Raw genomic sequence first — 27,834 nt, 5'->3', positions numbered from 1 at the left:
TTGTTAATTTATTTCGCAACTTGATTAGTTATTGGGAAGTTAATATTGTAATTTGAATTATATATATTTAAATATTTTGCTTGTTATTTATATGCAAATTTGATACTTATGCAATCAGTTAGTTTCGATCTTCAGTTCGCGCATTTGTCTAGATTATGTTAAAGGGAACGCACATAGCTCTCTACAAGAGTAGTTTAGTTAATAGTTTTCCCATTGGCCTAGGCTAGTCATTTAGGCACATTTTCATTAAAAATTTTCTTAGGTCTCATCATACAGACTTTGCTTCGGATTGTTGTGTATAGTGGGGTGTTAATTTGGGTCTATATCAATTTCTTTCATTTCTGTTTTTTGGCACATCTCTCTGAAGAAGTTAAGTGTAGATATATATAAGGTTATTGTTGTGGCAATACATTGTTTGTATATATGCATACATAAATATAGATATATATATATTGTATATATACTTATTTGCTTTATGATTTCATCTTTTGATTACGCCTTTTGAGCAAATTGAAGGTAAGGATATGCAAATGTGATTTTCATAAAACGCAAAGTCTTTGCTATTAATTATTGTGGTTATTAACTTGTGGTTTTCTTGCCTTTGTTTCTGTTGTTTACACTTTAAAATATTAAATTAAAGAGGTATGAAAATTCACTAAAACGGTATGTACAGCGATTTATCTGGACGATAAATCTAAAATGCCAAAGCACAAAATTAAATTATTGCTTTTATATTTGGAATAATTTTGCCACATCCATCGTCTCATCTTTTTTGTTTGTTTGTCTAGGCTTCATCTATTTGCCTAGGTGCAAATTTACTCGGACCAATCATTGTCTGAGCTAGTGCTACTCTCCTCATCGTCTGAGTGCATCACAGTGCCACGTGCCGCCAACGCACGCCGCAGTGCATCGGCCAAAGCATCGGTGCCGCCGGTGCCATCGTCACTGACACGTTGCTCAGCCAATTTGCGTTCCGTCACCGGTTTCAGTGCGTAACCCTCGCGTATCTGACCCAATAGATTATCACGCAGATCACCACCGGAGGCGGGGCTTGCATTGCTGTGGTCCACGGCCTGCAACAAAGAATAAAGATTAGCTTTGAATATAGTTATTATTAGTATGCTTCTCACCTTAAGCATTTTGCCCTTGCGTATCTCATCCATGAGCGCACTGCGCGAATCCGTTTCCACGGGAACAGGCGCTTTGCTGGCCTGAGCTGGTGCTAGATTTGTTGCAATGACGGGTATTTCAGCTACGGGCATTGGTGGCGGTGGTGGTGGTGCAACCGCTGGCGGAGGTGGTGGCGGTGGTGGTGGCTACAATAATACCAGAGATATCTATTAGTAATCTGACCAAAAAAAAAGGAGTTTAAAGCAAGTTACCGCTGCTGCAGGCGGAGAGACCGTTGGTGGCGGCGGCGGTGGCGCCGTAGTGATGGGTGGCGGTCTGCTAGGTGGCGCCGGTGCACGTGAAGCGCCAGGTGCCGTTGTGGGCAACGGCGGCGGCGGTTGACGAGCCGGCGGTGGCGGCGGCGCACTTCTTTGGTTGCCATTCTGTGACTATAAAGTATGGAAAGAGCCATAACATTAACAGCAAATAAGTGGAAAAGCTACAGACGATATTCAAATGAATTATTTCTAGGTCTAAACATCTTCAGCACACCTCAAATTATTCTTAACACAACTATTAACATTTACATTACAGAATGTTTAGTTAACAGAGTCGTTAACTGCTAAATAACAGAGCTATAATTAATGAGCATCCGGTTGTACTTACATGATGAGCCTGGCGACTGGGCACCGGCGGCGGCATATGTGCTGTTGGCTGCGTGGGCGATTCAATCTCCTCCTGCTTGACCGAATCCAGCACATTATTGCTCTTAATAAAGTCATAGATGAATGCACGGGTATCGCGATCATTTAGCTCCGACTCTGAGACACCCGCCTTGGCGAAGAAATCGGTTAGCACTTTATCGTTCTCATTGCCAGTCAGATCGAACCCCTTATCCGCATTCCAGCCCACATGACTGATGTGCACGAAATTTGTCGGCTGACTGATGTCCGCTTTGGTCACTTTATTCTTTCGCTTCTTATCCTTACCCCCCGATCCACCGCTCAGTCCAAAGTTGCTGGACAAGAAGTTTTTCGTCGGCGCCGGCGTTGGAGCCGCTGGTGCCAGCGTCACCGAGCCAATCTTATTGTTGCGCAACTGCACGGTATTGCCATCCAAGGCGGATGCCCCTCGGTTCTGTTGAATTGAAGGTGGCCGCGCAGGTTCGCGTGGCAGCGGCGCTGTTGGCGCATTGGGCGCCTGTTGCGCCTTTTGGCGATTGCGTTTCTCCTGGCGCTTGCGATTGCGCGTCTCGAGGGTGGTGTCCACCATTTGAAAGAACGAATCGCATTCATCCTCGGAGACAAAGTTCAATCCCACGTAGCCATCCTAGAAGAAGTATGGTAGGCATTGTCAGTTGACGATAAATGTTTATGAAATTATAACTATTTCCGTATATCGATTAAGCTCTGAATTTAAAATGATTTGTTATCGATAAATTATACATTCAACGTTAACGATTATCGATAAGATTGTAATAAAGGCTTGATGTTCGGGAATTTCACGAGTCATCCAGGTTGACTTTGGTTTGGAAAAATAGCTTATATAAATATCCATGTCTTTTACAAAAGTAATATGGTTTTGCAATTTAAGTAGAATTGATGTTTTTTTTTTAAATCGCGCACTAGTTTATTTCAATTTATATTACTTACGTTGCCTTCAAAAGTTAGCAGGAAGGGTCGCGATTTCACAATCTTCATGCCATCGTAGATCTCATGCTCCCAGATCAGTTCATTCCTGATGAGGCAATAGGCACGAAGGAAATACGAACGTATGGCGCTGTCCTTAACGAAGCACACGACTCCCGTATGCTTCTTCTTCCAGTGCGAGTGGGCGCTGCCCTCCGTTTTGTAGATCTGCACAACGGCAGTGTTTAGTGACTGCAAAAATGAGAACAATCGATTGTCATCGATTATTAAATGTCACTATTGCGTTATCATCATCATCATCACAATCATCGACCCATCCCAAATTATTACAGTTAGAGCTCCAGTTCCCATACAGATTATCTAATCAAGCAGCAGCAGCAACGAAAAACGGTTACCTTCAGTTTGCGCCTCATTTGAATGCAGTGGCCAAAGACTGTGAACTGTCGCGTTCGAGTTGAGAAACTCATCTGACTTTCAGTTTCGCGCTTTGCGACCGTCTTACTGTCCGCGTCTATGGCCAATACGCAAATGTTTGCTTATTTGAATACCGATTAGCCACATTCACGACGACATCGCCAACGACATCGACAACCATATCCACACTGACATCCACATTCACACATCGACATCCAACATCAGCGCATTTCATTCAAACTGTCATTCAACTGCAAGTTGCCATCACTAATCTGACCGCTTAAGATGCCCAGCACGTACTTCAGAGAAGCGCGCAGCCACAGGCCACGGCCCAAGCTTTGTGGACTCCATCTAGTTGCTAGTTTTGAGTGGACTTGCACAACACACACACACACACACATTCATACTTTATTATTCTTCTGTCTCAAATGCGCAACGGAAATGCATTGCGTCTGATTTAAGACTTGGTTTTTATTGGCAGCGCAGGAAATGCAGGCGACAACACGGCCGCAAAACTGCCGCAATTTAAATCCTTGCCAAATGTCATGTGGCGCCATAAAATAAAATAGTCTCAAGGATTGTCAATTAAGCAGAACTCAAGCTGAACTTAAACTCTACAGTGTTAACATTCCACTTAACAGCTGCAAAGTGAAATTTTTAGAGCTTAGAAGATGTTAGAGCTGCGGTGTTAATTAAGCTGTTCGTTCGAGTCTCCGCTTTGTAGACTTTGAAATGCCGTTAATTTGGCATTAGTCAAATAAATATTTGGTAACAACAAAGCTTTTGGATTAACAGATTTCTTACATTCATACTCCATTTACTATGCACATACATATTGGCAAATGACTTAATTATCTAATAATTTAATTGCAAATAAATAAAATGCAAAAATAAAATTATAGTACACAAATAGAGTAAAACGTTCAAGAGCATGTCTACTACAATATTTGTTGGATTGGCCATGGCCGTAACACTTGACATTTAGCCAAAAATATTATATAAAAAAAGTTATGGCCATGACCAGGTCGCGTGCCGGCGCCAACAGCAGCAGCATCAATCTCGCTAATTGATGGAACATTTGTCGCATTGGGCGGCACTGCAAAGAATGCCGATAACTACAGTTCTCAACCCTATCGTTTATCGATGGATCTCTCTTTCGCTCTCTCTGTCTCTCTTTTTGACCTCTGAAAGAGACATTCACAATGATGTCGATGTTAATGTGTTTGTCTTGCCCACGCGGCGCAAGTGCGAAATTGTGAACACATTTGAATTTTTATTGATGTTTAAGCTTATGTGTGTTTGTGAGTGTATGAAGTGACTTTGTATGTGTGTGTGGACATAAGTAGCATTGTAAAATGATGTCTTGCCTTCTATGTACATGGTACAAGCAGCTAGCTTGTTGTTTCTTGCCAAAGCATAAAAAATCGATGGCAACGTCAACCGAACGACAACAACAAATAACTGGACGACCCAGCTCAGCTTGGCTAAGACCGCTCTGCTCTTTTGTGGGGTGTGTAGAGGGCCAAACCAGCAGCAAAGCAATGGAGCGCATTAAAGCCCAGTTACAACAACAATAACAACAAAGCAGTAGCGTCTGCAAACGGCAACAGTTCAAAACAGACAAAAGGCAAAACAGACATAAACAGCAATTAGAAAGTCCAGTTTCCAGTTGGCAAACGTACAAAAATATGCGTTAAATAAGTTTATACAAATAAATGCGAACAAATGAGCGACAAATGAACTGCTGCAACAACAGCAATAACAATAACAGCAAGTGAGGTAATTCTGTGTTTGGCTTTAGCGTTATCACATGCTGACGACTGCACCACAGCGACGACTGCGACGTCAACTGCAGCAGCAGCAGCGACTGCGTTTGGAGACTTGCGCGACTGTTGCGGCTGCTGTGTCATCAACCACAGTCAGAGCAATGGGGGCGAAATGGGCGTGTACAACAAGTTATTTGCACAACTGTAACTAATATTAATAATTTAAATGTAATGCTGCATATGCAGATAATGACGTACTTGGGGTAAAGTAAAATAAAGTAAAATCAATGCGACACAGCATTAGTTTTTTTATTCAGATTAAGAACTTTAGTCAAGTGTCTTATGTTTGTGTGAAATCGATGCATAGTTATCGGTCGGTGAATTTCATTTCATTCAGCAAATCGATAAACAAGAGATTAAACCGTTAACTGTTAGCAACGTATTAACTAGAGGTCAAAAACCGGCACATAGCGTAATATAGTGTATTTGGCAAGTCGAATAAAAACGAATTGCTTGTTTTTAACGTTCGCAAAAAGCTTTAAAAAGCATTTTAAATGTTTGTCAATGGAAAGTCGAAAATTAGCAAAGCGTGAATTACAATTAAAAAACAAACAAACAACTTTTACATATCGTGTCAGTAAAATAATTATAATCATAGCTATAAGTACAATGTAAGTATAGCGTTTTCGCTTTATATGCAGTGTAATATTGTTATATTTGGCCAGTGTAGAAAATTCTCTAGTATTGGCCAAGTTGCAACAGACGTATTTTTGCTGTTATCAACAATCGTTTTCATGTAGTTGGCATTGGTTGGACAGGCAGTTGGTTTGGAATGAAGTAATGGGAGAGTACGCGATAAGATAAAGTGTGTTCCATTATTTGTTCTTTAGCATTTATCAATTGCAAAAGCTTATCAACTTTTTGAAATTCTTAAAGTGCTATGAATGTTGTTCTTGCGTCGGTGGTTTCTTGGCAATTTTGTGAGCCGAAACGGCTTTAAAAATAAATGAGTATCGAAAAAGTGAATTTTGCGTATGACTTGGCACTCAAATCCACAAATTACTGATAACAAGCGGATTCCTGTAAAATTATACCGTCATATTTGCGTTTCAAATATTGTATGAACCCAAAAAAAATGTACATGCGAAGCAAATACTTTCAAGGTTCTGCAACACCGTTTCAATTGGCACAGTGCATTAACATTATTGCAGCATTAGGTGATACTTGAGCTACTGCTGACGACATTTGCAGCCGCAGGAAATGGTTTATCAAGCTGATGAATATAGAACACACACACACGGACATAGTGTGCTTCCGATAAACGAAACCTATCGAAATAGGCTGCGCTCTGATATTGTGTATGTAAATCAAGGTTAGCAAACGCATTTGGATGCGTGCAAAACAATATATAAGCCAAGGTAGCAAATTGTTTAATTTGCATCTAATGAATTTGTAATCGTTAGCATAATTAAATTCAAATTGTCATCGATAATACATAAGCGAACTACAACTCCCTTTCATATGACGCATTTGCATGAAGTTACATTAATCATACATATGGATTAATCACTCATTTACTATAACATGAAAGTATAAATAAATGAATGTTGAAACAAATACTATACATAAAAAGTACCCCTTTATTTTGAATATATGTATGTTAAATGTGATGACGACTCACCTGACACTTTCTCCCCAATAACTGAAATACAGCATAATTCTCATCGGACGTCAGCTGTGAGCTTGGCGTATTGTTTTTGGGTCGCGGCAGCCCCGCTGCCTGCTGACCGTCCTGTGACCTCATCAGGCTGCTGCTGTTCGACGTGCTGATCATTTATGCGGCGGCGCAGCGGCTTATTTAGCTGTATTCATAACGATACGATAAATACATACAACATTTGCGTTTTATTGTTGAGTCGGACACACAATAATATTTAAATAACGTTTTACAAAAAAACCAAAATTAAAGCAAACAACACAATGCATTAATTGAATGAAAAATGCCAAAACAAAAACAAACCAAATCACAGTTATTGCGAAAAATTTGGTCAACTGGATTTATTGTTTCTTTTCTTTTTTTCTCGTTTTTTGTATATGAATGAAAAACACACAAATCGCGGGCGCGACGAGAGCAGACGAAAGCAGCGACCGCAATGGTGACAACAACACACAGCGACTACTAAAGCGACATCGACTGAATATTGTTTAAGGTTGAGTCACAGTTTTAGCCCGAGTATCAGTTCAGTTAGCTCAGCCAGCTGCTTCACTACAAAAACAAACGTGGGCAATGCTGTTTTGCCGTTGCCGTTTGCTGTTTTGCTGCCTTTTTGGCCCTTATCTTTGGCAATACCACTGTCACTGATTAGCTACGCATGTATCTACACACACACATTCATACAACACATAGATATGCGTTATGGCTGGGTATGTGTGTGTGTTATTTAACAAATACACTTGGGGAGTTCACTTTGGCGAGCCATAAAAACGCGTCAACTGAAGATGATGACTGTCAATGCGCACAACAACAACAACAACAACAGCTAGCAACAGCAACAACAACACCTGTCTGCTGTGCTGCCCTCTCAGTCCAGGTGGGGTAAAAATGTAAATAGACGCTTGCTCGCTTGAAAATAGCCAAGAGACTTCACTGCGTTTTTTTTTGTGAGGGGGGCTCAAGGTTGTTTCAGCGTTGTTGTTGGCGTTGCATCGCTGCCATGTCGCGTCGTTCTCGGTTTCGTTTGTGTCCACCAGCACATTTAATAATCATTGATTTTTTTTGCGCATGAATTTGTTTTGTCACTATTTTAATTTCTGCTCACTCGTTGCTCTGGCTGCTTTTCGCTGCTTTGGTTTGATGTTTTTTTTGTAATAAAAATCTTAAAATACCAGTGAAGTGAGACCGCAGACTGTATACACTGAAATGCGCAATAATGGAGTTACCATCAATTCGATAAAAACACAAAGCCCAAAAATTTATCGCAGTCATATTTATCGATAGCCAAGTGTGCCACACTTTGAAGCCGCGAATTAAAACAACGCCAAGTTTCGTCCGAGACGGCGGTTATTCAAAATTACCCGCGTAATTCAAATACGATAATTTATTTATCTATGTCTTAAGCATGCCTGCAAGTTTAAAGTTTTTATTAACAAGTCTTTTTTCATGTATTGTGTTGTCGAAAAGCAATTTTGGTTGTTTATTATTTTAATATGTATTAGAAATGTAAAATTGGGCTTAAATCAAAACTAACTACAGACCGATTTCGTATTTTGTTGATAAGCTCAAAAGAAATACAAATACAAATTACATCTAAAGATTACACCATAATCATAAAAAAATGTATTACATATTAAATCGAACGTTGTTCGATGTTTACTTAAAAAGCTGTGACTATAAATGTGATTTATCATTGTTGTTTTTTTGAAATAATATTTGGTTTTTGCAAAAAGGAAGCCAAAGGCATACATATATATAAAAACAAATAACGCTAAATTTACGTTTTTAGATTTAAGTGTAGTACTAAATAAGTTTCCCGATTACGTTTTAGGCCAGCTATTCTTTCCTATATACGAGTATATATATTGACTGATATATTGTTTGTATAACTTTAAATATCGTATATATATTTATATTGTGTGTGTGTGTATATATATTTGTACACATTGGAAAGGCCTGAAAACATATCTATATATAGTTAGTATATAGGATCTATAGGTATTATTATGCAATACATTTGGCTACACACGAACTTGGAGCTGAATTAACCCGGTTGCTGACTGTGAATTGGATTAGTAATAAGTAACTAGGAGTGTTTCCTTACTCTCTCTTTCTCTCTCTCTCTCTATATATAGAATACATAAATGATATCGCTTATAGATCTAAACTACCTATCAAGTTGAATAGAATATTGCGTATATAATCTTATTTTTGATTTTGCCATCATCAACTCTCTTGCGCTCTCATTTTAACTGTGCGTTAATGTGATTCCCCTTTATTTGCGAGCACCCACAACGGGGAGTCGGGACTTGGTTGTGGCAACAACTCCTGGAACTCCTGCTCCTGCTGCGGGTCCTCCCGGCGGCGTATTGTCAAATGTGGAGCTGCGCAGCAGCGTTGGACGTGTGCCACCATTATTCAAAGTATTGGAAGATTTCGTTTGTTGCGTCTTTAAATTGCTGACAGCCGATTGCTGCTTGTTGCCCTTTGTCTTGGCCTCGTCGACACGCTTCCAGATGTTGGCAATGCGACTCTGCGCTTGGTTAATCTTAGCGGCCGCCGCTGCCGCCGCCGTGTTGCCATTCAAATTGGAATTGCTGCGCGAGGGCGGCGTGGTTGAGGACACACGCGACGCTTGAGCGGCTACGCGTGATGCAGCCGCTGCTTTGGCGCTGGCCAGCCTAATATTTGTGTTGGCACGTTGTTGCTGTTGTTGTGGCATCACTCTGGTTGTTGTTGTTGTTGCTGGCTTGCCGATGATGCGCTTCGGCGAATTCGCTTTAGCAGTGGCCACAACAGTTGTTGCTGCCTTGCTGGCTGCTGTCTTAACTGTGCTGGTTGTTGTTGTTGTTGTGCGCTTCATGGGCAGCTTGGAAGCGCGCTGCGTCGTTGGACTCAGTGCCTCCACAATGGGCACTTGTGCGTTTATGTTTGTGGGCTCATCCTTGACAAAAGTGCCTTGACGTTCCAGCCGCGGAGCTGGTGTTGCTTCTTCGGCTGCAGCTGTTGGCTTTGCTTCTTTTGTGGCTGCTGTTTTTGTTTCTTTAGAAACGGTTGTTGCTGCTCCTCCTGCAGTCTTCTTCTTCACTGGCAACCTCATTCCCGGCAATGCATTTCGCTTGGCAATCGTAGGCGACAACGTCTTGTTCTTAGTCGAGGCAGCAGCTGTTGCTGCCGCGTTGCTGTTGTTGCGCTGACTTTGCATGCTGTAGGGCGAGATGTAGGCGGGCTTCTTGCGTCCACGCACCACTTTCACCGCCGCAGCTGGTTCCAAAGTGGGCGGTGGCGTCGCCCGCTTCACCACAGCGACTGCAGCGATTGGCGGCGTCGTGGCCCGACCATGACACGATTCCGTTTCCGAATTCTGATCGAGTTCACAGCTAGGCGGGTCATCTGGCTGCTGCTCCGGCTGTTGCTCCAGCTGCGGTTGACCAAAGTTGATGTCTGTGATGTAGGTGAACTGCTGCATCATGGCGCGCATGGAGGACAATTGCTCACTGACGCCATCATCATCATCTCCATGCTGTTGCAACAGTTGCCGTGGACACTCGATCAACTGTGTCTTGTATCGCTCCGAGCTGCCACGTCTTCGTCCCTGGCCACGTGGCGTCGGCGTCTCCACAATCTCGATTTGCAACGTCTCCTGGGCATCCTCTAGCGCACTGCTCGATATGGTGTACGTCTTATAGCGATCTTTGGCCAGGCGACGCTTCTGCTTGGGCGTCAAAGTGCGACGATTCGGCGACGGTGTCGTGCCCTGCTTGGGCGTTGACTCAGCCGAACTGAAATCCTCATTCATGGTGGCATCCTCCTCATCGTCGAAGTCACAGCAACTCTGCAGCACAGTCAGCGTCAGCGTTTGATCATCGCAAGCAGCCGTCTCATAGTTGGACACCGATATTGTGGTGGCCATGCTGCAATCCTCGCCAGCATCCGCCACCTCCGACTGTATGCTGTCCACGCTGATCATCGAGTCGAGCAGCTCGTCCATGAGCGACGGCGGCTTTATGTTATCCAGCAGATTGCAGCTAGAGTTGACACTCTCAGCACTGCCTGCCAGCTGGCCAAGCGCACGCTTTGCCACCAAACCAGCGGGGAAAGCTTTGCGCGCAAATCTCGGTGATTTGCTGGGCAATGCTTGATGCCGCAACGAACTCGGCTGCGTGTTGCAGGCGGAATTCAACGAATCCATGCCCGACGGCGGACGCACATTATCCAAATCCAGGCTGCCATTAATGCTGAATGTCAACTGCGCCGCAGTGCTGTCATTGTCATCATCGTCGTCGTCCGTTGTCTGCTGTAGTTGCTGCAGATTCTCGGCCAGCGCACGCGCCTCAAACGCAATCATTGTGGAGTTGGTCATCATCGAGGCGCTGGTGCCATTGAAGAGCAGCATACGCTGCTGCTGTTGATGCTGCTGCTGATGCAGTGCAGCCGCATTCTGCACTTGTCCGCCCAGCTGGAACTGCAGTTGAGGCTGTGGTGGCGTTGCATCAATGTGATCGGTTGTCAAGCCTAATGAGGGCATCGTTTGCGTCTCATTGGTTGGCGTTATTTCCACAAAATCATGCAGTTCCGGTGCCTCCGCTTGGGTGACCTCGACATCAGTTGGATCGTCGTCAAAGCTGAGCGAGGCCAGTTTCGGGGCCGTTTGACTGAGGCTGGGAAAGGAGACATCATTCGGACAACTGTGCTCGTTCCATGTATTGTTGTTGCTGGTGTTGCTGTGGGTCTTGCGCTGACTCCGCGGACTCTCGCTGTGACTCTGACTGTTGCTCTGACTGTGTCGCAGCTGCTCGGCGGATGTGACAAACTCAAGGGTTAAACGCTCCACGGATTTCAACATCAAATCGGGATCCTTGTGCTTGTCGGCGCCACTTGGCTTTGCTGCCTCTTTGTGCTCCTCGAGTCGAACGGAAGTGTCGAGTATAAATGATTGATTGGATTCATCGCTGGAGAGATCGTTGGGTCTAGACCCAATAACGGTCACGGGATCGATCGAGTTGTCGATCTCGGGACTTGGAGCTGGACTTTTTGCTGCGTCTGTGTCGATGTCGATGGCGTTGTTGCTGCTGCTGATGTTGTGGTTGCTGTATTGCTGAATGCTCTGGTTGCTGTTGCTGTAAAGAAGCTGCTGCTGCTGCTGTTGATGATTGTGTTGCCTTTTCTTGCCTACGTCTGGAGCTGCTGCTGCTGTGCTGTTGACACTTGCTGATGTAGTAGCTGCCATTGGGTGACACGGTTCCAATGCAGCTGCAGACGTAGCTGGCGCGTTTTTTGGCAACGCATTGATCTTCTTCGAGATGCCCGTATTGATGCACTCCATCAGCAGCTTCTCATCCTTGCGCTCACGCTCTCGCTCCCTTTGCTGATGATGATGATGCTCCCGATGATGATGATGATGCCGCTCACGATGACGCTTCGATTGCGCCGGCAGCTGCACGGGCAACGAATCGTATTGCTTGAGATTGGGATTCGATTGGGCTGAGGCTGTGGCTGTCGACAACTGTTGCTGCTGCAGCTGAGCTCTGTTGCCCGGCTCCCTCGACTTGTACATGCCATTGAGTATGCACAGCTCAAACAGCGACTTGGATTGATTATCATTCGAATCACTGGAATCCACTGAGCTGTACGATTCCTGTTGCATTTGCTGCTTGCGTGCGCTCATGGCCGAGTTCAAGGAGCTCGCCGAGGTGGCCGCATTGATGGCAATGGGCTGTGAGCTGGAGCACAGCGAGCTGGAGCGCTTGCTGCCCGAGGCCGTGGAGCTGAAGCCCAGATTCGACTTGGGGCGATTGCAGCCAGCGGCAATTGCCTGCGAGAAAGAGAAGAAATCGAATTAATAAAATGAAAATGAAATTTATGCCAAGCAAAACTTACCTGACTTAGCAGATTGGTGTCATCCTCGGAGTCAATGGACAGCGAGCTCAGTGAGTCATCCTGCCAATGCGGCGGCCTACGAGTTGTCTCTGGAGCAGCCAATGGCACAGCTGGTGGAGCAGCAGCCGCAAGTTCAGCGCTACAAAAAGAGTAAACAATTAAGGGATTAAGAAATTGTCATATTCAGATCAAATCCTAAGCCTTAAACCTTGGCTCACCTGCTCTGCTCCTTCAGCTGAACAGCTGGTCCCACCAAACTAGATCCCACTGTGAGATTGGACAGCCCAGAGACCACCGAGAAATTGCAGGGTGAATCCTCCACCAGATACTTGTTCATCTCATCGTAGGCGCCGCTGCCACGCAGCATGTCCAGGGCAGCAGGCAACGGAGCTGACTTCTTCATGCCATCGCGAATGCATTGCTGCAACACTCCGCCACAATCCGAAGCATTGGAGGACACATCATCGGACAGATTAAGCGAATAGCGCTGCGGCTGTTGTTGCTCTTGTGGCACGCCTGGTGTCGAGTTAATCGAGATGGCCGACAGATTAGTGTTGCTGCCCACCTTGGAGAGCAATGCTGGAGTGTCTTCGGTGCAATAGCTGTGCGTTGTCTCCTCAGCCATCGTGGCAGTGGGAGCAACTGCAGTAGCCACAGCAATGTTGCCTGCCGCTGTGCGTTGCATGCCCATGTTGATGCAGCTGGCCAGCAACAGTTCATCCTCCGCTTCCTTGTCATTTTCATCTGCCAGCGGCTTCTCATCCTCATCGACAATGCTCAGATTACTGAGACTTGTGGCATTTGAGAACTGTGCCGGCGTATGCTCCACATTGAAGCTGCTTAGATCATCCTCAAAGACGCTGCGCAATGGGCGTTGCGTTACCACTGCAGGCTGGAGAGGATTAGCGCTAGCGACGCTGATCCGACGCGGCGATTGTGGCATGCTTTGTGTCGGCGAATCGGGCAGCTCCGATGGCGAAATGACTCCGCTGGCCAAGCGACTGAAATCACTGACCACCGAGCTCTTGTCATCGCACGTGGCATCCACATCCACGTCCAGCGAGTCCATGGAGCTGCGACGTGAAAACATTAGCGGTGTGTCCAGCGCTGAATTGTTGGCCACAGATTTCAGTTGTTGTTCCTGCTGAGGTTCCACTTCTTGCTGTTGTTGCTCCTCAATGGGCAGCTGCTCCTGTTCCTGCTGTTGCTTTTCAGTCTCGACTGGTTTCACTGGAGCTACGACCTTGCCCGGTTCATCCAGACTGCTCAGGGAGTCATAGCGGCTAAAGTAGCCTGGCGTTCCCTCCTCACAATAGTTAATTGGCTTCTCCGGCGTATATGAACCGGAGGCGCATTGCGGTACCTTTGTGGCGGGCTTCTTGGCTGTCGGTTTCTTTGCAGCTGCTTCTGCGGCCTCCTGCTCCTTAAGCTCTGTTGGCGGCGACACTTCGGCTTCTGTCTCCACTTCAGCTTTGGCGGCCAAACGCAAATCGGTCACCGAGGCTGCATTTGATATGACATAGGGCGTATCCTCGGTCTGATAACACTTGACGCTGTCATCCAGTATGAGCAGTATTTCCTGCGAGGCATCCGCCTCCTCTTGCTGACCCACAGCTGCCTTAACTGGCGCCTGCTGATTCTCCGCATAACGCAGACTGAAATCCGTGGGTTGATCCAAGTCCGTTTCCTGATATGTGGTCGTTGTTGTCTTCGCCGTCGCCGCTTCGCTATACTTGACCGAATAGTCAATGGGTTGCTCCTCAATGGCATCCGCCTGCTGCTGCAGATCGTCGAGTTCAAAGTTCCCAGGACGCTGCGTAGAATCCGAACGCATTAGATGCTCATAGGCTGTGTCCGATTTGGCCGAGTAGACAGAGTCACGACTCTCGCTCTTGGTGAGTAAAGCTGAGCGCGATAAACGCGGCGGATGACGACGCGAAGCTCCGGCTGTAGCTGTCGATGAAGTCGTTGACTTATTTCCCATGTTGCTGTCGAGATTATCGCATGTCTCGGCATGTCCCTGACCCAACTCCTGTTGCAGTGCCTTCTGCTTGCGCGCCTTGAGCGTCGGCAACTGTTTCAGTCCCATGGAACGCGCTATGGGATCCAATTGCTCTTGATTCTGTACAGCGGGGCGAAAATTCAGCAGATTCTTCAGAGCCGACGAGCTGCCCTCGGAGATCATGGCGTGCTTGGAGTGAATCAACGAACGCAACATCGGCACCGCTCCATTGTCCCACAGGAACTTTTGATCCTCTGGACAACGGGCCGACAAATTCCACAAAGTGCCGCATGAATTGCTGACAACCGTCAAACTCTCCGACTTCAGTTGCTGCAGCAGAATGGCCAAACAATTGTGCTGCCTCAAGATCTGTCTATAAGGTTCACAGACCGCAATGTGACTCGAGACATTGCGCAATATGCCGCCAGCGTTCTCAATGATCTTCAACGTCTTGCTCGGTCCCTCATAGCTCAACATGCCAACGAGAAAAGCCAACGCTCCATCGACGGCACAAAACTCTGCCTTGTTCGTGCTGCAATGCGCAGAAAGATTCCACAGCGCCGACAAAATTGCCTTCAACGTGTTCTCGCTCTTGTTGCGCATGGCTGCCTTGGCCAAAGCGGTCACCGTGCCAATCTCATTGAGCACTGCCTTCATGTTGCTGTCGGCGCGCCACGATAAATTGCGCAACACACTCGCCGTCACCTGGAGGAGATCATCGGGTCCCGTGGTGTCCAGCTGGGCGACCAGCGCCTCCATAAACTGCTTCTGACCGCAGAGCAAAGCTTTATTGTTCTCATCACCAAACGTGAGATTGGTTAAAGCCATCAGCGCATAGCGACGCAACGAATTGCAGCATTGATCCTCCGGTTTGGGACCGTGCACCGCATGATCCAAATGCACTAGATTCGGGATAACTTGCAGGGCACCCAAATCGCACATGGCATGACGATGCTCCTCATCGAAGCTGACCTTCATCAGCGATGAAATCGCTGCCAAAGGATGTCGATCGGAGTCATCGGCAATTGCCTCTCCGCCACTTTGCAGCAACGTCTTCAGGAAGTTGCAATAGTCCACAATTTGATCGAGCAAACGCAACACTTTGGCCTCCCTTCGACCTGCCTTCTCATCCGGATGACTGTGCACCACATTGTGGAGCGCCAAGCTGGCGCATTTGCGTACCTCCTGCTCATTGTCCGGGGCATGCATCATCTGCACCAGCAGCGGCATGCAACCCGAGCGTCGCAATGTGGCACAACTTTGCGCATTCGCCGAGAGTTCGAGAAACTTCTTGGACATCTCCAGCGGATCATTGGAGCCCAGCATCGAGAGCAACGAGTAGACACATTCCACTTTGGCGCCCAACGTGGCGTCCACATCCGAGCTACTCGTCCAGGCGGCTCCCTTGGGCAATCTCGGCAACACAGGTGCCGCATCGCCATCCAAGAAACGTGACAACGTATACGAAGGTTCCTTGCTGCGCGACACACGTCCCACAGCATTCACAGCGGCCGGCGAGCCCAAACGTTGAGGTGGCAGCAGCTCCTGTTGTTGCTGCTGCTGCGCCGACTGCCGCTCAAAGTTGCGATCGAGACTGCGATGCTCGCGCAACTCCTGGGCCAGCATATAGTCGGGTGCAATGGGATTCTCGTCGAGAAAATGCTTCGCAGGCGGCTTCTTCGACACCACAACGCCGCCAGCGCCGGCGCTTTGGGTAAAGTGCAGCGTATTGTCGTCCTGGGTGAACTCCTTCTTGGTGTAACCACTGGCGGCCAGCTCGTAGTCACTTATTTCGCCATCCCGCTCGTATTTCTTGTCCATTTTCAACTGCTCGCCGGCAGCCGCACGATGATTGTAGCCACTGTAGCTATCCTCGTAGTCGGGCGGCGCCGCTGCATCGTAGTCGAGAAAATGCGGTTTACGCTCCAATTCCACCACATCGACATCCACATCTTCGACGTCGTCATCGAGACTGATGCCAGCCATGGCTGACACAATGTTCGTCGTCGTCGACGTCGTTGCTTGGCGACCAGCGGCATCGTCGCCGGCGACATCCTCGAGCTGTAGCTCGGGCTGCAACATGACCACTTCACCTGGTTCACGAAGTGTATGAAGTGCAACGTCTTCAATGCGTCATGGCCTGCAAATAGAAGTGGGAAGAAAGATTGTGTGGCGAGTCAGAGAGGCGTATTCAGTTTTCAGTTTTTGCAGTTCTTTTTGTTATAAATTTAGTGGTGGTGAGTGGACCAGAGCTCTCGACATCGCGTCTTCGCCAAAATGCTATTTATAGCCCAAAATAGCGAGGCATTCCGTCCCGACACCAGTTGGCCAACATGAGCCCTTAACCGAGACGCGAGACGAAGACGAGAGGCTAGGCGACGATCAACGCAATCAACGCGGATGCAGACAACAACTATACAACTATACACAACGTTGAAGTCGCGGCGGCTCCACAAAATATCAGGTGTAAGCTCGAGTGTGCGGTCGCCTTGCCAAAGCTGTCATAAAATGCAACAAGTTACACATACACACGCACACATTCAAACAATTACACGCATGTGGAGCACAACAAATTGCAACGACTTGCAAATGCCCTTTAAATATAACTTTGAAGAGTTTTTCTTTTTTTGTTATTATATTAGTTTTTCTTTTTAATACTACATTTAATAGAAAAGTGAGTCTCTATTGAGAAGAGTTGTGTTTTTTTTGTAATCTTAGTTAATTATAAGATAACTACAGATAACTAACTACTAAGTAAATTAAAACTTGCTACGACTTGTAAATAACTTTTTAAATGTAGCTTTAAAGATTTATTATTTTAGTGTATTTATCGATTTTTAATTATTAGCTAAAAACATTTGTTACCGCTATAAGTACTCTTTAAATAGTAATTTGAAGAATTAAGAAAGTTGAGTTTTATTATAGCTCAATAAAATTCATGAATTATTTATAAACAAATTTAATAAAATCTTTAATATCATAATGATCATAATGAAATTTGCCTGAATTATTAGTGAGTTATATTTTATATTATTTTATTTTTTTAAATAAGTATTTTTTAATTGAAAATAACAATTTGTCTTTTAAATGAATATGAAATACTTTAATGAGCTAATAATTATATAACACAAAAAATAAAAAAAAATTACGGGGTAATAATGTTTTAATTTTAATGTCTGAGAAAATGTTCATTATCATGACCATAACCATAATCTTTAATCTTTATTCAGATCTTTTAAAGCGCATATATTGATTTTCTTTGTAATATTGTCAAATTTATAAGCTGTCAAGCTTTAAAATAAAAGTAAGTTGCAAGTTTTGTCACTTTCAGGTTTTTTATTTTCTTTATATCCTACTTCATGTTGAACTTTGCAAGTTTGAACTTTTTGCTGGCCATTTGACATGGCATTGAACTTTTGAGGAACACTTGTTCAGGTCAACACACTATTATGTTCATTTAAATACACTCTAATTGCTGTACAAATCCCTTTTGACCGGTCCCATGTCGAATGCTTCTCAAGTGCGTTGTGCTTAAATTCTTTTCGACCATTTCTAAGCACTGCCCCTTGACTTTATTATGAGAAGTGTCTTCTCAATTGGGTTGAAAACAATTACGAAAATTAAGAATTTAGTGGTAAGACGCTCTCGAAACAGATTATTGGATTGTTATCCAATAAATGAGTAAATTAAAAAAACATATTTGAGGCAATTGTCGAATTGAGATAGTGCTTCGATATACCCGTTGTTGTTCCAAATGTGGCATTCATATTGTGACTTATAACTGGTGAAATAGTAAGAAACGCAATCATCATTATGATCATGATTAGCTGGCGCTGCATCTTTTTAGAAAGTTAGCGGTTCGCCGACGTCGACGTCGCCGTCGACTTTTTGCGGAATTTCCAGTGCATGAAAAAAGATACAGATGCGTTTTCAGCTGCTTAATTTCCATTGTTATTGTTGTTAGCTCGCTGATGTAGTTGTTATTGTTAGCTTCTGCTGTTGTTGTTGTTGTTGTTATATTTCTCATTTGAGCTGCCGTTGAGTTATGCGCTTAAAACTGATGCATTTCTTATTGCAGCGGCGCATGCGCCGTATAATTGCCTATATGCGTATGTAACTAGGTGTGTGCGCATGTATGTGTTGCATGTGTGTGTGTGTGTGACATGATTAAATTTGAGATTCTCAGACTAAGTTAGGGTGACCCTCTAAATAACAATACACACACACATACATAAACATCATTCTTTCGGCTCCAATTGGCAAATTCATCAAAATCGAATTGGAATTCTCTATTTGTTATTTATTGTAATTGGATAATAGCGGAATTCGAGAGCATGACAATTTGCCGGCACTGGATAAGACCAAACCACCGGTGTTCATCATTCACACACAAAGTCAGGAAATCACGTGCATAATTTTGCGTTTTTGCCAAATACGTATGAATAAGCTTAAGAGAAAATAAGCGCTTACTCAACAACCAACCAAGCAACTTGTCTGACCCTCTTACAAATGAAGTACAACAATTTTACGTATTTCTTTATTCTGATAAGCAGCAGCTACTATCTCTGATTAAAGTTTCGTGTGAATGATAAATGGTATGCGAGGCTACACCGTCCAAAAACAAATTAAACTTATTGGGGTAACATTTAACTGCTCTCAATACGAAAGAAATTATGGTAACACTGAACTGGTACAAAGGAGCAGCTTAAAAAGAAGGGGGTAACACTGTTTATGCTTTCCGTGTTAATGCAACTGCTTACAGCTGTAATTTAAACGACGTGTTAATTGCCGCCTATAGCGTAATTTATTGCAAATTTTATACTCATAGTTTTTACTACTTTTTTTTTGCTGCACAGTGTAGGCACAATTACTTATGTATGTATGTTACATAGCCGGCATTTTAGCTTGTCTAATGAATCAACAGTTCATCAATTAGTCTATGCCCATACATTGTTTGTATGCATGTGTGTGTCTCATTGGCAAGTACCACAAAGAATGTGCAAATATGTATGCGTCACTATAGTCTAGTCAGGCGCCGCTCCTCCCTCGCTGTCTTCAGTGTCATTAACCGGCCAGTCAAAGCAACAACACAGACCCATCTACACATGCTTATGTGTAAGAGTAGTATTTGTATATGTAAAAGTACACCACAAAAGGAAGCGACGTTTTGGCTTGGCACACATTTTGCATACCGAAAATCCAAACGCCAGAACTATCGCAGCAGAAAACAGAGAGCGAGCGAATGATTGAAGATGGCGCAGCAACGAATGGGGGCAAAAGAAAGAAAAGGGAGGGAGCTGGCATACCATTAAAAAAGACATGATGGAAATATGCGCAAATATAAAGTCGATATAACAATAGTGAGCAGAATAGCGACAGCTAAATACTCTAGCAAAGCAACACAACCATTCTTATTTGAATAATAGCTATTTATTTAAAAAAATAAATTGTTTTACTTAACAAAAAAAGGAATTACTGCAAACTATTTATAATTTTATTTAGCTAAAATATTTAGGAGGCTGGCGAATTATTTGCATCCATAGCCACAAAATATACACACACACACATTTGTACATGCTCATGCCCATTATATAGATTATGGCATCCACCAAAACAGTCTCCTTCGCCGCTATGCAAAATTATAGCACTCGCTGGTCACATAATAAAAGTACGCGCGCCTATTCCCATAAATACATATGTATGTGTGTGTATTGCTGTTGTATGTGTGAGTCGGTTTAATGAACGTCATTCGCTTTTGTTGTTGTTTTTATTATTGCTTTTCATTTTTTTGTGTTGTCCAGTTTGTTGTGTTGTCTCTCTCTATCTCTGCTCGAGAGATCATGATTATGTAAATTGAAGGCAAAGTAAAAGGGAAACTAAATACTATAACTATCCGGCTGCGACTGCAAAAACAATAAAAGAAATATAACAGCACGTCAAACCCTTAAAGCGTGCCTAATAAATACATTCACATATTTGAATGTACATATGTATGTACATGCATGTGTGTGTACTTTTCGGTATTTAGCAGTTAATTTGCGCATGCAACTGAAATACGAATGCACAAACAATTTGCTAAATGATTAATTATGTTGTTAAACAAGAGCAAGAGAAATTACTAAATATCAATTAGGTGCGCCACATTCACTTTTGCAATAACAACAACAAAATACAGAAGCGGCGTTTACACATACACACACATGCGCCGCTCAAATTGCTGATAAAGGAGTCTGCAGCAGCTTGAGAACAAACACAACTACAGATGCAGATATTTTACACCCACACTCCTACACGGTACAAGGCGCAGCCGCTCACGCACGAAAATACACACACACACATGTATTCGCGCCCATTGTCACAATTGGACTTTATTGATTTTTCCTGTAAAAGGAATACATATGTATGTATGTAAGAACGAAGAGGAGCAAAAGACGCAGAGAAACAACATGTCAAGCTGTTCATTAAAGTTTTTAATTAAAAGACGCACACTTCAAAACTAAAACATATCATTGCCATAAAAAGTTGAGGGGAAATGACTGTAAACATTTCTCATTTATTTCTGTAGGTTTTGTCACATGCATACATACAAACAAAAAAAAGATGATTCTTATTGAGACTCCCACACAGACAAGTTTAGTGCATACCTTGACCAAAAAATCAGTTCTTAACAGCTTGAAGCAGCTGTTGGCTTGAGCAGACTCATTTCACACTTTATCTTAGATGTTGTTTACTTTCAGCGCGATTGCATTTATTTATAATTCTTACACAGTTCGCGATAAAAACAAATAAGAAGCGCACGTATAATGCGTTAATTTGCAAGAAAAGCAGACCGTCCGAACGCAACGACTTCAAGTGGCACGGCCAAAAATGGACTAGTTTGTGTTGCCCTCAGCCTAGAGGTGACACCGATCCGATTTACTTGGGAAAATATCGATTAGTTTCAATCGAGCTTAATTGGTCTTTTCTGCGTATAGGGAAATTTTCAAAAATCCATTAAAAAGATGCAATATTATTATTTGCTTGTTTCATTTATATTTTCAAATATATAAATTTAACATGTCTCCATTCATAATTAAAATTTTGTTCGTTTTTTTTTAGAATGAATTTTATATTAAAATTATCTTAAAGAATTCTCTCATTTCGACTCCAATAAGAAAGTCATGCAAATCACCAAAAGTCCTTATCAAAATATATCGAATATTGAATTAATCGAAACAATTATTCGGAATTTTATTTTAAAAATATATATATGTTTATTAGTTATCGAAAGATAAAGCATTGTAATTTATTGCAAATGTAAAATTAAACAAATTTTAATAGTTTTCAAAGTGGTAACTGTATATTATCAGTAGGGTTCGATAATCTGCGGCGGTCGGACGATATTATTCGAGCAAACAATCCCAAACAAAAAAGGAAATTGCAAATCATTAGCCGAACAAACAAAGTAGCAGCCAATCCTTAAGGCAAGTAAATAATAAATTAAAAATATGGAACAAATGGACGTTGATGTTGACCAGTCGGCGAAGCCGAGCACTTCATCCACGGCAGCAGCTGCAGCGGCAGCGTCCGGCGATGCAGCGGCAGCCGGCAGCAAACAACAACAGCAGCAGGCGAAGGGCAACATTATGGCTGCAGCTGGAACAATTGCATCGGTGACCATTTCACTGCATCCGCTGGTTATCATGAACATTTCGGAGCACTGGACACGCTTTCGGGCGCAACACGGCGAGCCGCGACAAGTGTATGGCGCACTGATTGGCAAACAAAAGGGACGTAACATTGAGGTGATGAACTCGTTTGAGCTGAAAACCGATGAAATCGCAGATGAAACCATTATTAACAGAGACTACTACAACAAGAAGGAACAGCAATACAAGCAGGTAACAATCCACAATTCACTGACAGTTAACTATGTAACCTATATATTCATATATGTATTAAAAATTCAGGTGTTCAGCGATCTGGACTTTATTGGCTGGTATACAACTGGTGACAGTCCAACAGCCAGCGATATAAAGATTCAGAAACAAATCGCCGAGATTAATGAGTGTCCCATCATGCTCCAGCTGCATCCGTTGGCACGCAGTGTCGACCAGTTGCCGGTGAAATTGTTTGAATCGCTCATCGATCTGGTGGATGGCGAGGCAACCATGCTGTTTGTGCCCCTCACCTACACATTGGCCACCGAGGAGGCGGAACGCATTGGTGTCGACCATGTGGCCCGTATGACAACCAATGAATCTGGCGAGAAGAGTGTGGTTGCCGAGCACTTGGTTGCCCAGGATAGCGCTATTAAAATGCTCAATGAACGCATTAAGATCGTTTTGAAATACATCAAAGATGTCGAGGCGGGCAAATTGCAGGCGAATCAGGAAATATTGCGTGAGGCATATGCGCTGTGTCATCGACTGCCCATCATGCAGGTGCCAGCGTTCCAGGAGGAGCTCTACACGCAGTGCAACGATGTTGGCTTGATCAGTTATCTGGGCACGTTGACCAAGGGCTGCAATGATATGCATCAGTTTGTAAACAAATTCAATATGCTGTACGATCGGCAGGGATCCTCGCGACGCATGCGTGGGCTGTATCCTTAAAAAAGAAATTAACTAAATATACACGAAAAGCAAATTATATATATATTCAATTTCCAATTCAATTTAATTGCTGCCTATTAAAAATGATGCCACACGAATCGAATCGACAATTTCAATGCATTTTTTTTATTATTGTTTGTTTGCAAACTACACAGTTGGAATTTTTAAGCAGGGGATTTTCACTTCGGTGAGCTTTTCCTGCTCCACATCCAGCTCCACGAGCTACCTTAAATTCAATTCAATTAAATACGTTTCAATTAATGCGGTGGGGCGGCCAATAAACTGCCTGCTCTTTTCTAATGATTATAATCGTCCAGCTTTATGTTTGCCGAATATTGTTGCATGAATTCCACCTCCAGGGGATGCATCTCCTTGGCGGGTATGATCAGCGAATGCAATGGGCCACCCAAATCGGTGGCACGCATGCCATGCAAAGTGCTTACAACAATCTGTTGCGTATCCTGCCCCACTCGGGCCAAACCCACGCACAAGGATTGCTCATTCAAGACTGTATTCCGCTCTAGGGCATCCTTCTTCTCGACAATCGCGAGTAGTTGCTGGGCCGCCTCAGCGACGCTCATAAAACGTGGCGGCATGTATTCCTTGCGTTTGCGCATCAACGACTCGGGGGTGGGCTCCTTAACCTTGATGTCGAGCAGACATAGCGTGTGCATGTTGTGCAGGCGATTCAATTTGATTTTATCATAGAAACTATCCGGTTTCCAGGTTTCATCCCAATACGGTATCGAGACAGTTTCACCGAATTTATACAGCTGCAGGCCACAACAGCCGATGGCATTCATGATGGACGCATTGTGAATGACCTTGTAGGGAATGTTCTTCTCCTTGGCGCGCAATATGAAATCTGTGTGTGTTGTTGCGCCAAATGGATCGCCAACCACAAGCAGAGCTACATCGGCTTCGGCGGCACCAGCGAGTATTTCATCAGCGCCCTGTTCGACCAAATCACGGTCGGCGAGCAGTACAGGACGTCCATAGAATTCTTGCTAAAATCGCAAAGCGAAATACAAAATAATAATATTAACAAAACATTGCAACTACATCGAAAATTTATATATATGCATGCACTCACCATATCCTCAAGGCTACAGCCCAGAATTGAGGTATACATTTCCAGGTACACACGACTACATTGCTTCACAATTTCAAGGCCTTTCACTGTAATATCCTTGATATCGCCCAGTCCCAGTCCAATCAGATAGAACATTTTTGTTTTGTGCGTGTTATTACTATTGCTATTATTCACAAGTTGTGCTATTTGATTGGCTGTGTGTATGTTTGAGTGCGTGTGTGTGTTTTTGTGTAATTTAGCAAAAGAAATGCTTGCGAATTTTTGTGTTGAAACCGACACGTGCCTCTCTCTGTCTATGTGTATTGGATTTGCACCTCGCTTGTTGCTTCTTCACGCGCGGACGACGCGATTGCACTAACATCTGTTTAACAGTGTTGCCATGACCGCCATTTTAGCCAATTTGATAAAGTGGCGCTCAAATCAATTATTTGATGTGGTCACACTGCATCACATATTTTATTGCAATTAATTAGAACTTTAGCACAGTAAATTCTAAAACCATAAATCGAAGCTAATTAATATAGCTTAATTACGCTTTATTTGTTATATTTCGATTACAAATAATGGAAATGCCGCTTTTAAAACGCATATACTGAAATAAATACTATATATTGCAGCAATAGTGTTGTGCAATAAATTGAAAGTCGAGCTTAAAATAATTAAGTTAACTTCTGAAAACAATGTTTTAAACTATTAAATATTGTTCAATTTAGACAGAAAACAAAAAACTAAGTCATAAACTGAGTGTTTTTGCAATTATTTGAAAAGTGAGTGGTATATTTTGCAATGTGATATATAGTACGTTTTTAAACATGAACTACGGTCACGCTGTTTTACTTCTATTCTCCACGTGCGGCTGTTCATCGTTTTTATTTTGCTTGTTAGAAACTTTGTTTTTTTAGTAGATAATAAATAATAAGCTATTGCAAAATGCCGCCGGTTAAAAAGCCAAAACCTAATCAGATTAGAAGGCCCGACACTCCAATCAAAAAAGCCGATCAAAAGATAGCTGTAATTTCAGGACAGGTGAGTTTACAAGCAAACCGCAAGATGAGAATAGCCAACAACGGTAAACGGTCTTCATTTTGACAGCTGAAGAAACGACTTCCGAAAGCCAAGAACGAAGCCAAGCGTCCGGAACGTGGCGTCGTCTTGGTTAAGCATTTGCCCCATGGATTCTTTGAGCAACAGTTGCGTCAATATTTCCGACAATTTGGCAATGTGACCCGCTTGCGTTTGGCACGTTCGGAACGCACGGGCGGCAGCAAAGGATTCGCTTTCGTAGAGTTCGAGTATCCGGAAGTGGCCAAAGTGGCCGCCGATACCATGGACAATTATCTAATGTTCCAGAAGGTGGTGAAGGCCACTTATATACCTCCGGAGAAGCAAAATTTCAACTACTTTAAAACCTCAGTAAAGCGTGTTAAAAATAAGGTAAGAAACCTTTTAATAAATGGTTGTATAATTTAATAACCAATTTTGTGTTTAGGCTGGCAAAGACATCTATGTGTCGTCAGTGACCAAAGCCACACAGAAGAGTGTAAAGAAGCTGAACAACTGGAATGAAACCACCTGCCAGAAACGCACCGTGGCTGGAATGAGGAAACTCAAGGAATTGCAAAAGAAATATAAACATTTGGGCATTGATTTCAAAACATTGTTGGTTGAGCCACAACAGAAATCCAAGGAAGATAAGCCCACAACTGCCAAGAAGTCGAAGAAGCAAAAGGAGCTGGAGCTTGAGGATTTGTTGGGCAACACCATTAACGATGACTCTGAAGACGAAGATTATGTGGATGATGAAGATGAGGATGAGAATGCAGATGAGACGCTGCTGAGCGTTGAAAGCGCTGAAGAGGATGAGAACGACGATGATGATGAAGATGACGAAGAAGAGGAGGAGGAAGAAGTGGCATCGCCGCCACCCAAAAAGTCGCAAAAGAAAAAGAAAAATACGGCCGAGGAGCGTTTGAGTGATCTGCTCAAGCGCAAACCCGGCTCGGGTGGCGTGCAAAAAAAGAAGGCTTCTGCCCCCGCTGCTAAAGTGAATAAAAAAGGCTGCCACACAACCGCTGAAACTTGCGGCAGCCAAGCAATTGGCCAAACCGCTGCAGAAAGTGGGCAAGAAGCTAAAGAAGAAGTAATTATATATATATTCTCTTACATTAAGACATTAAACATTTGTAAATCGTAAACTATTGTGACTTTGTCGTCTCGAGTTTGATGCGTTTGCACTTCATGCGACGATTCTGGAACCAGACCTTCACCTGACGTTCGCTCAGCTCCAAGGCCACAGCAATTTCATAGCGACGCAGGCGTGTCAAATAGTTGGAATAACAGAACTCCGCTTCCAGCTGCTTTAGCTGCGCTTTGGTAAAAGCTGTCCGCTCCTTGCGATGTGATTGCAATGTCGTTTTGGCGTTGTCCTGTATTCCGGTTGCTGCTGTCTCCAAACTGGCTGCCAACTGCACTGCATCCCAATCGTAGTTGGCAGCCTCATTTGACCAGGCGGCTTCTACAGCATAATTAGGCCCATGACTTTGACCGTAGTTGCAATTGTATTCCACATAGCCTTCGCTTGTCCAGCACTTGGTGACGTTTAAACAGTAGTATGATGATAAATCAGAATTCGAGTTGGAGCTGGAGTTCTTCATGTTGTTGATCCTTACGCTTGCACTCACTAATTAATACTGAACGCTCGCGAGCTCACGAAACGTCTTATTAAAGCGACTTTGCGACTTCGGCTTTGCGTTCGATTGGCTCAATCTGTTTTTCCACTTAACTGTAAATGATGTGCTGCTGATATGATAATTGTGCGCAACATCTGGATAGAGACGTCGCGTGCGCTCATCTTTCTTCCTCTCCGTTCCACTTGCCGCTTACTTTCTGAGCGATTATGACACCCACAAAGTATGTTGTTGTTATTTTAGAAGCATATGCCCGGTCTGCGAGCTCTTGTCAAAACAACAATACGCAATACAAAACGGAAGTAGCTGCAGAGCGCATGTGTGGCAGTGGCTCTTCTATCTATCATAACATGAGTCAAGTGCTTTGTGTGTCCAACAATTATCTAATGCTCATAAAAATCTCTTTCTGTCGATTATCGCCTTTTTATAACGACACATATCAATAGCACGCTCTTTAAAGCTCTTACAGATCATTAGACTGCGTTACGGAGCGCATATCCACTGATATTATCCAGACTTGAATTTACTTGTAATGCTGTATAAATGAATTCAACTAATGCAATGTTGGCAAAAAGTTCTAAACGTAAGGTGCTCTGGCTAACTACACAATTCAAATCAAGTTAAATTTTGCGCCTAGTTTTACGACATCTGGCAACGCACTCCAAACTGTTCCCGATAGCTCTTTGCTGCCGGTATGATGGTCACCCAACCAAAATATATCAAGCCAACATGACAATAAAAAATATTGTAAGTTCAGCCTCAATTGTGCTTAATAATTCATTTCATATATTTATAAGATAAATCGAACTTAACGTATCGTTACACACTTATATACCTATCCGAAGATGAACTATTGCGTCTACTGAACATCGTTATGCAGAAAAAAAGTACCGACGTGTGGAACATTTATAGTTTCAAACAGAAA

The 27,834-nt window shown here is 43.5% G+C and overlaps 6 protein-coding genes across 9 annotated transcripts; 2 read left to right on the top strand and 4 right to left on the bottom strand.

The window, feature by feature from the left end:
- Positions 1 to 329: 329 nt before the first annotated feature.
- LOC133838078 (actin nucleation-promoting factor WASL) lies at positions 330 to 7,864 on the bottom strand. 4 transcript variants are annotated; one of them, XM_062269035.1, is made up of 7 exons: positions 7,759 to 7,864; positions 6,621 to 6,801; positions 2,763 to 2,990; positions 1,777 to 2,439; positions 1,383 to 1,559; positions 1,131 to 1,316; positions 330 to 1,073 (listed from the first exon to the last, which is right to left on the bottom strand). In XM_062269035.1, the coding sequence occupies exons 2-7, from the start codon at positions 6,771 to 6,773 to the stop codon at positions 816 to 818; spliced, it is 1,665 nt and encodes a 554-aa protein (XP_062125019.1). In that variant the 5' UTR covers positions 6,774 to 6,801; positions 7,759 to 7,864; the 3' UTR covers positions 330 to 815. The 4 variants fall into 4 exon arrangements, with proteins under 4 accessions (XP_062125019.1, XP_062125021.1, XP_062125020.1 ...); XM_062269037.1 differs by having other exon boundaries at positions 7,826 to 7,843; XM_062269036.1 differs by lacking the exon at positions 7,759 to 7,864 and having other exon boundaries at positions 6,621 to 6,923.
- A 246-nt stretch (positions 7,865 to 8,110) lies between these two features.
- LOC133838530 (uncharacterized) lies at positions 8,111 to 21,414 on the bottom strand. Its single transcript, XM_062269657.1, has 4 exons — positions 21,180 to 21,414; positions 12,752 to 16,675; positions 12,534 to 12,672; positions 8,111 to 12,468 (listed from the first exon to the last, which is right to left on the bottom strand). The coding sequence occupies exons 2-4, from the start codon at positions 16,615 to 16,617 to the stop codon at positions 8,929 to 8,931; spliced, it is 7,545 nt and encodes a 2,514-aa protein (XP_062125641.1). The 5' UTR covers positions 16,618 to 16,675; positions 21,180 to 21,414; the 3' UTR covers positions 8,111 to 8,928.
- Positions 21,415 to 21,812: 398 nt separating this feature from the next.
- Positions 21,813 to 23,196, top strand: LOC133838541 (COP9 signalosome complex subunit 6). Its single transcript, XM_062269686.1, has 2 exons — positions 21,813 to 22,415; positions 22,485 to 23,196. The coding sequence occupies exons 1-2, from the start codon at positions 22,023 to 22,025 to the stop codon at positions 23,127 to 23,129; spliced, it is 1,038 nt and encodes a 345-aa protein (XP_062125670.1). The 5' UTR covers positions 21,813 to 22,022; the 3' UTR covers positions 23,130 to 23,196.
- A 36-nt stretch (positions 23,197 to 23,232) lies between these two features.
- LOC133838542 (diphthine methyl ester synthase) lies at positions 23,233 to 24,585 on the bottom strand. Its single transcript, XM_062269687.1, has 2 exons — positions 24,223 to 24,585; positions 23,233 to 24,136 (listed from the first exon to the last, which is right to left on the bottom strand). Exons 1-2 carry the CDS (start codon positions 24,355 to 24,357, stop codon positions 23,426 to 23,428), a joined length of 846 nt encoding a protein of 281 aa, XP_062125671.1. The 5' UTR covers positions 24,358 to 24,585; the 3' UTR covers positions 23,233 to 23,425.
- A 464-nt stretch (positions 24,586 to 25,049) lies between these two features.
- Positions 25,050 to 26,417, top strand: LOC133838539 (MKI67 FHA domain-interacting nucleolar phosphoprotein). The gene is given in 4 exon segments (XM_062269683.1): positions 25,050 to 25,248; positions 25,315 to 25,656; positions 25,712 to 26,272; positions 26,274 to 26,417. Coding segments are annotated over 4 exon segments (1,092 nt in total). The 5' UTR covers positions 25,050 to 25,152; the 3' UTR covers positions 26,367 to 26,417.
- On the bottom strand, positions 26,127 to 27,382 carry LOC133838543 (homeobox protein MOX-1). Its single transcript, XM_062269688.1, has one exon. The coding sequence runs from the start codon at positions 26,874 to 26,876 to the stop codon at positions 26,418 to 26,420; it is 459 nt and encodes a 152-aa protein (XP_062125672.1). The 5' UTR covers positions 26,877 to 27,382; the 3' UTR covers positions 26,127 to 26,417.
- Between the last annotated feature and the right edge of the window lie 452 nt (positions 27,383 to 27,834).

This window comes from Drosophila sulfurigaster, chromosome 2R (genome assembly GCF_023558435.1).
Source record: "Drosophila sulfurigaster albostrigata strain 15112-1811.04 chromosome 2R, ASM2355843v2, whole genome shotgun sequence".
Classification (NCBI taxonomy): Eukaryota; Metazoa; Arthropoda; class Insecta; order Diptera; family Drosophilidae; genus Drosophila; species Drosophila sulfurigaster.
Note: the sequence above shows the minus strand (reverse complement) of the source record. Positions and strands in the feature narration are given on the sequence as shown.

Excerpts from the sequence above, each read along its gene's own strand:
- LOC133838078 (XM_062269035.1), bottom strand. The coding sequence starts at position 6,773 with ATGATCAGCACGTCGAACAGCAGCAGCCTGATGAGGTCACAGGACGGT. Across the intron at positions 1,560-1,776 it reads CCAGTCGCCAGGCTCATCAT|TCACAGAATGGCAACCAAAG; the intron begins GTAAGTACAACC and ends CATACTTTATAG. Across the intron at positions 1,317-1,382 it reads TCTCTCCGCCTGCAGCAGCG|CCACCACCACCGCCACCACC; the intron begins GTAACTTGCTTT and ends GTATTATTGTAG.
- LOC133838530 (XM_062269657.1), bottom strand. The coding sequence starts at position 16,617 with ATGTTGCAGCCCGAGCTACAGCTCGAGGATGTCGCCGGCGACGATGCC. Across the intron at positions 12,673-12,751 it reads CAGCTGAAGGAGCAGAGCAG|CGCTGAACTTGCGGCTGCTG; the intron begins GTGAGCCAAGGT and ends CTCTTTTTGTAG. Across the intron at positions 12,469-12,533 it reads ACACCAATCTGCTAAGTCAG|GCAATTGCCGCTGGCTGCAA; the intron begins GTAAGTTTTGCT and ends TCTTTCTCGCAG.
- LOC133838541 (XM_062269686.1), top strand. The coding sequence starts at position 22,023 with ATGGAACAAATGGACGTTGATGTTGACCAGTCGGCGAAGCCGAGCACT. Across the intron at positions 22,416-22,484 it reads AGGAACAGCAATACAAGCAG|GTGTTCAGCGATCTGGACTT; the intron begins GTAACAATCCAC and ends TTAAAAATTCAG.
- LOC133838542 (XM_062269687.1), bottom strand. The coding sequence starts at position 24,357 with ATGTTCTATCTGATTGGACTGGGACTGGGCGATATCAAGGATATTACA. Across the intron at positions 24,137-24,222 it reads GCTGTAGCCTTGAGGATATG|CAAGAATTCTATGGACGTCC; the intron begins GTGAGTGCATGC and ends TTGCGATTTTAG.
- LOC133838543 (XM_062269688.1), bottom strand. The coding sequence starts at position 26,876 with ATGAAGAACTCCAGCTCCAACTCGAATTCTGATTTATCATCATACTAC.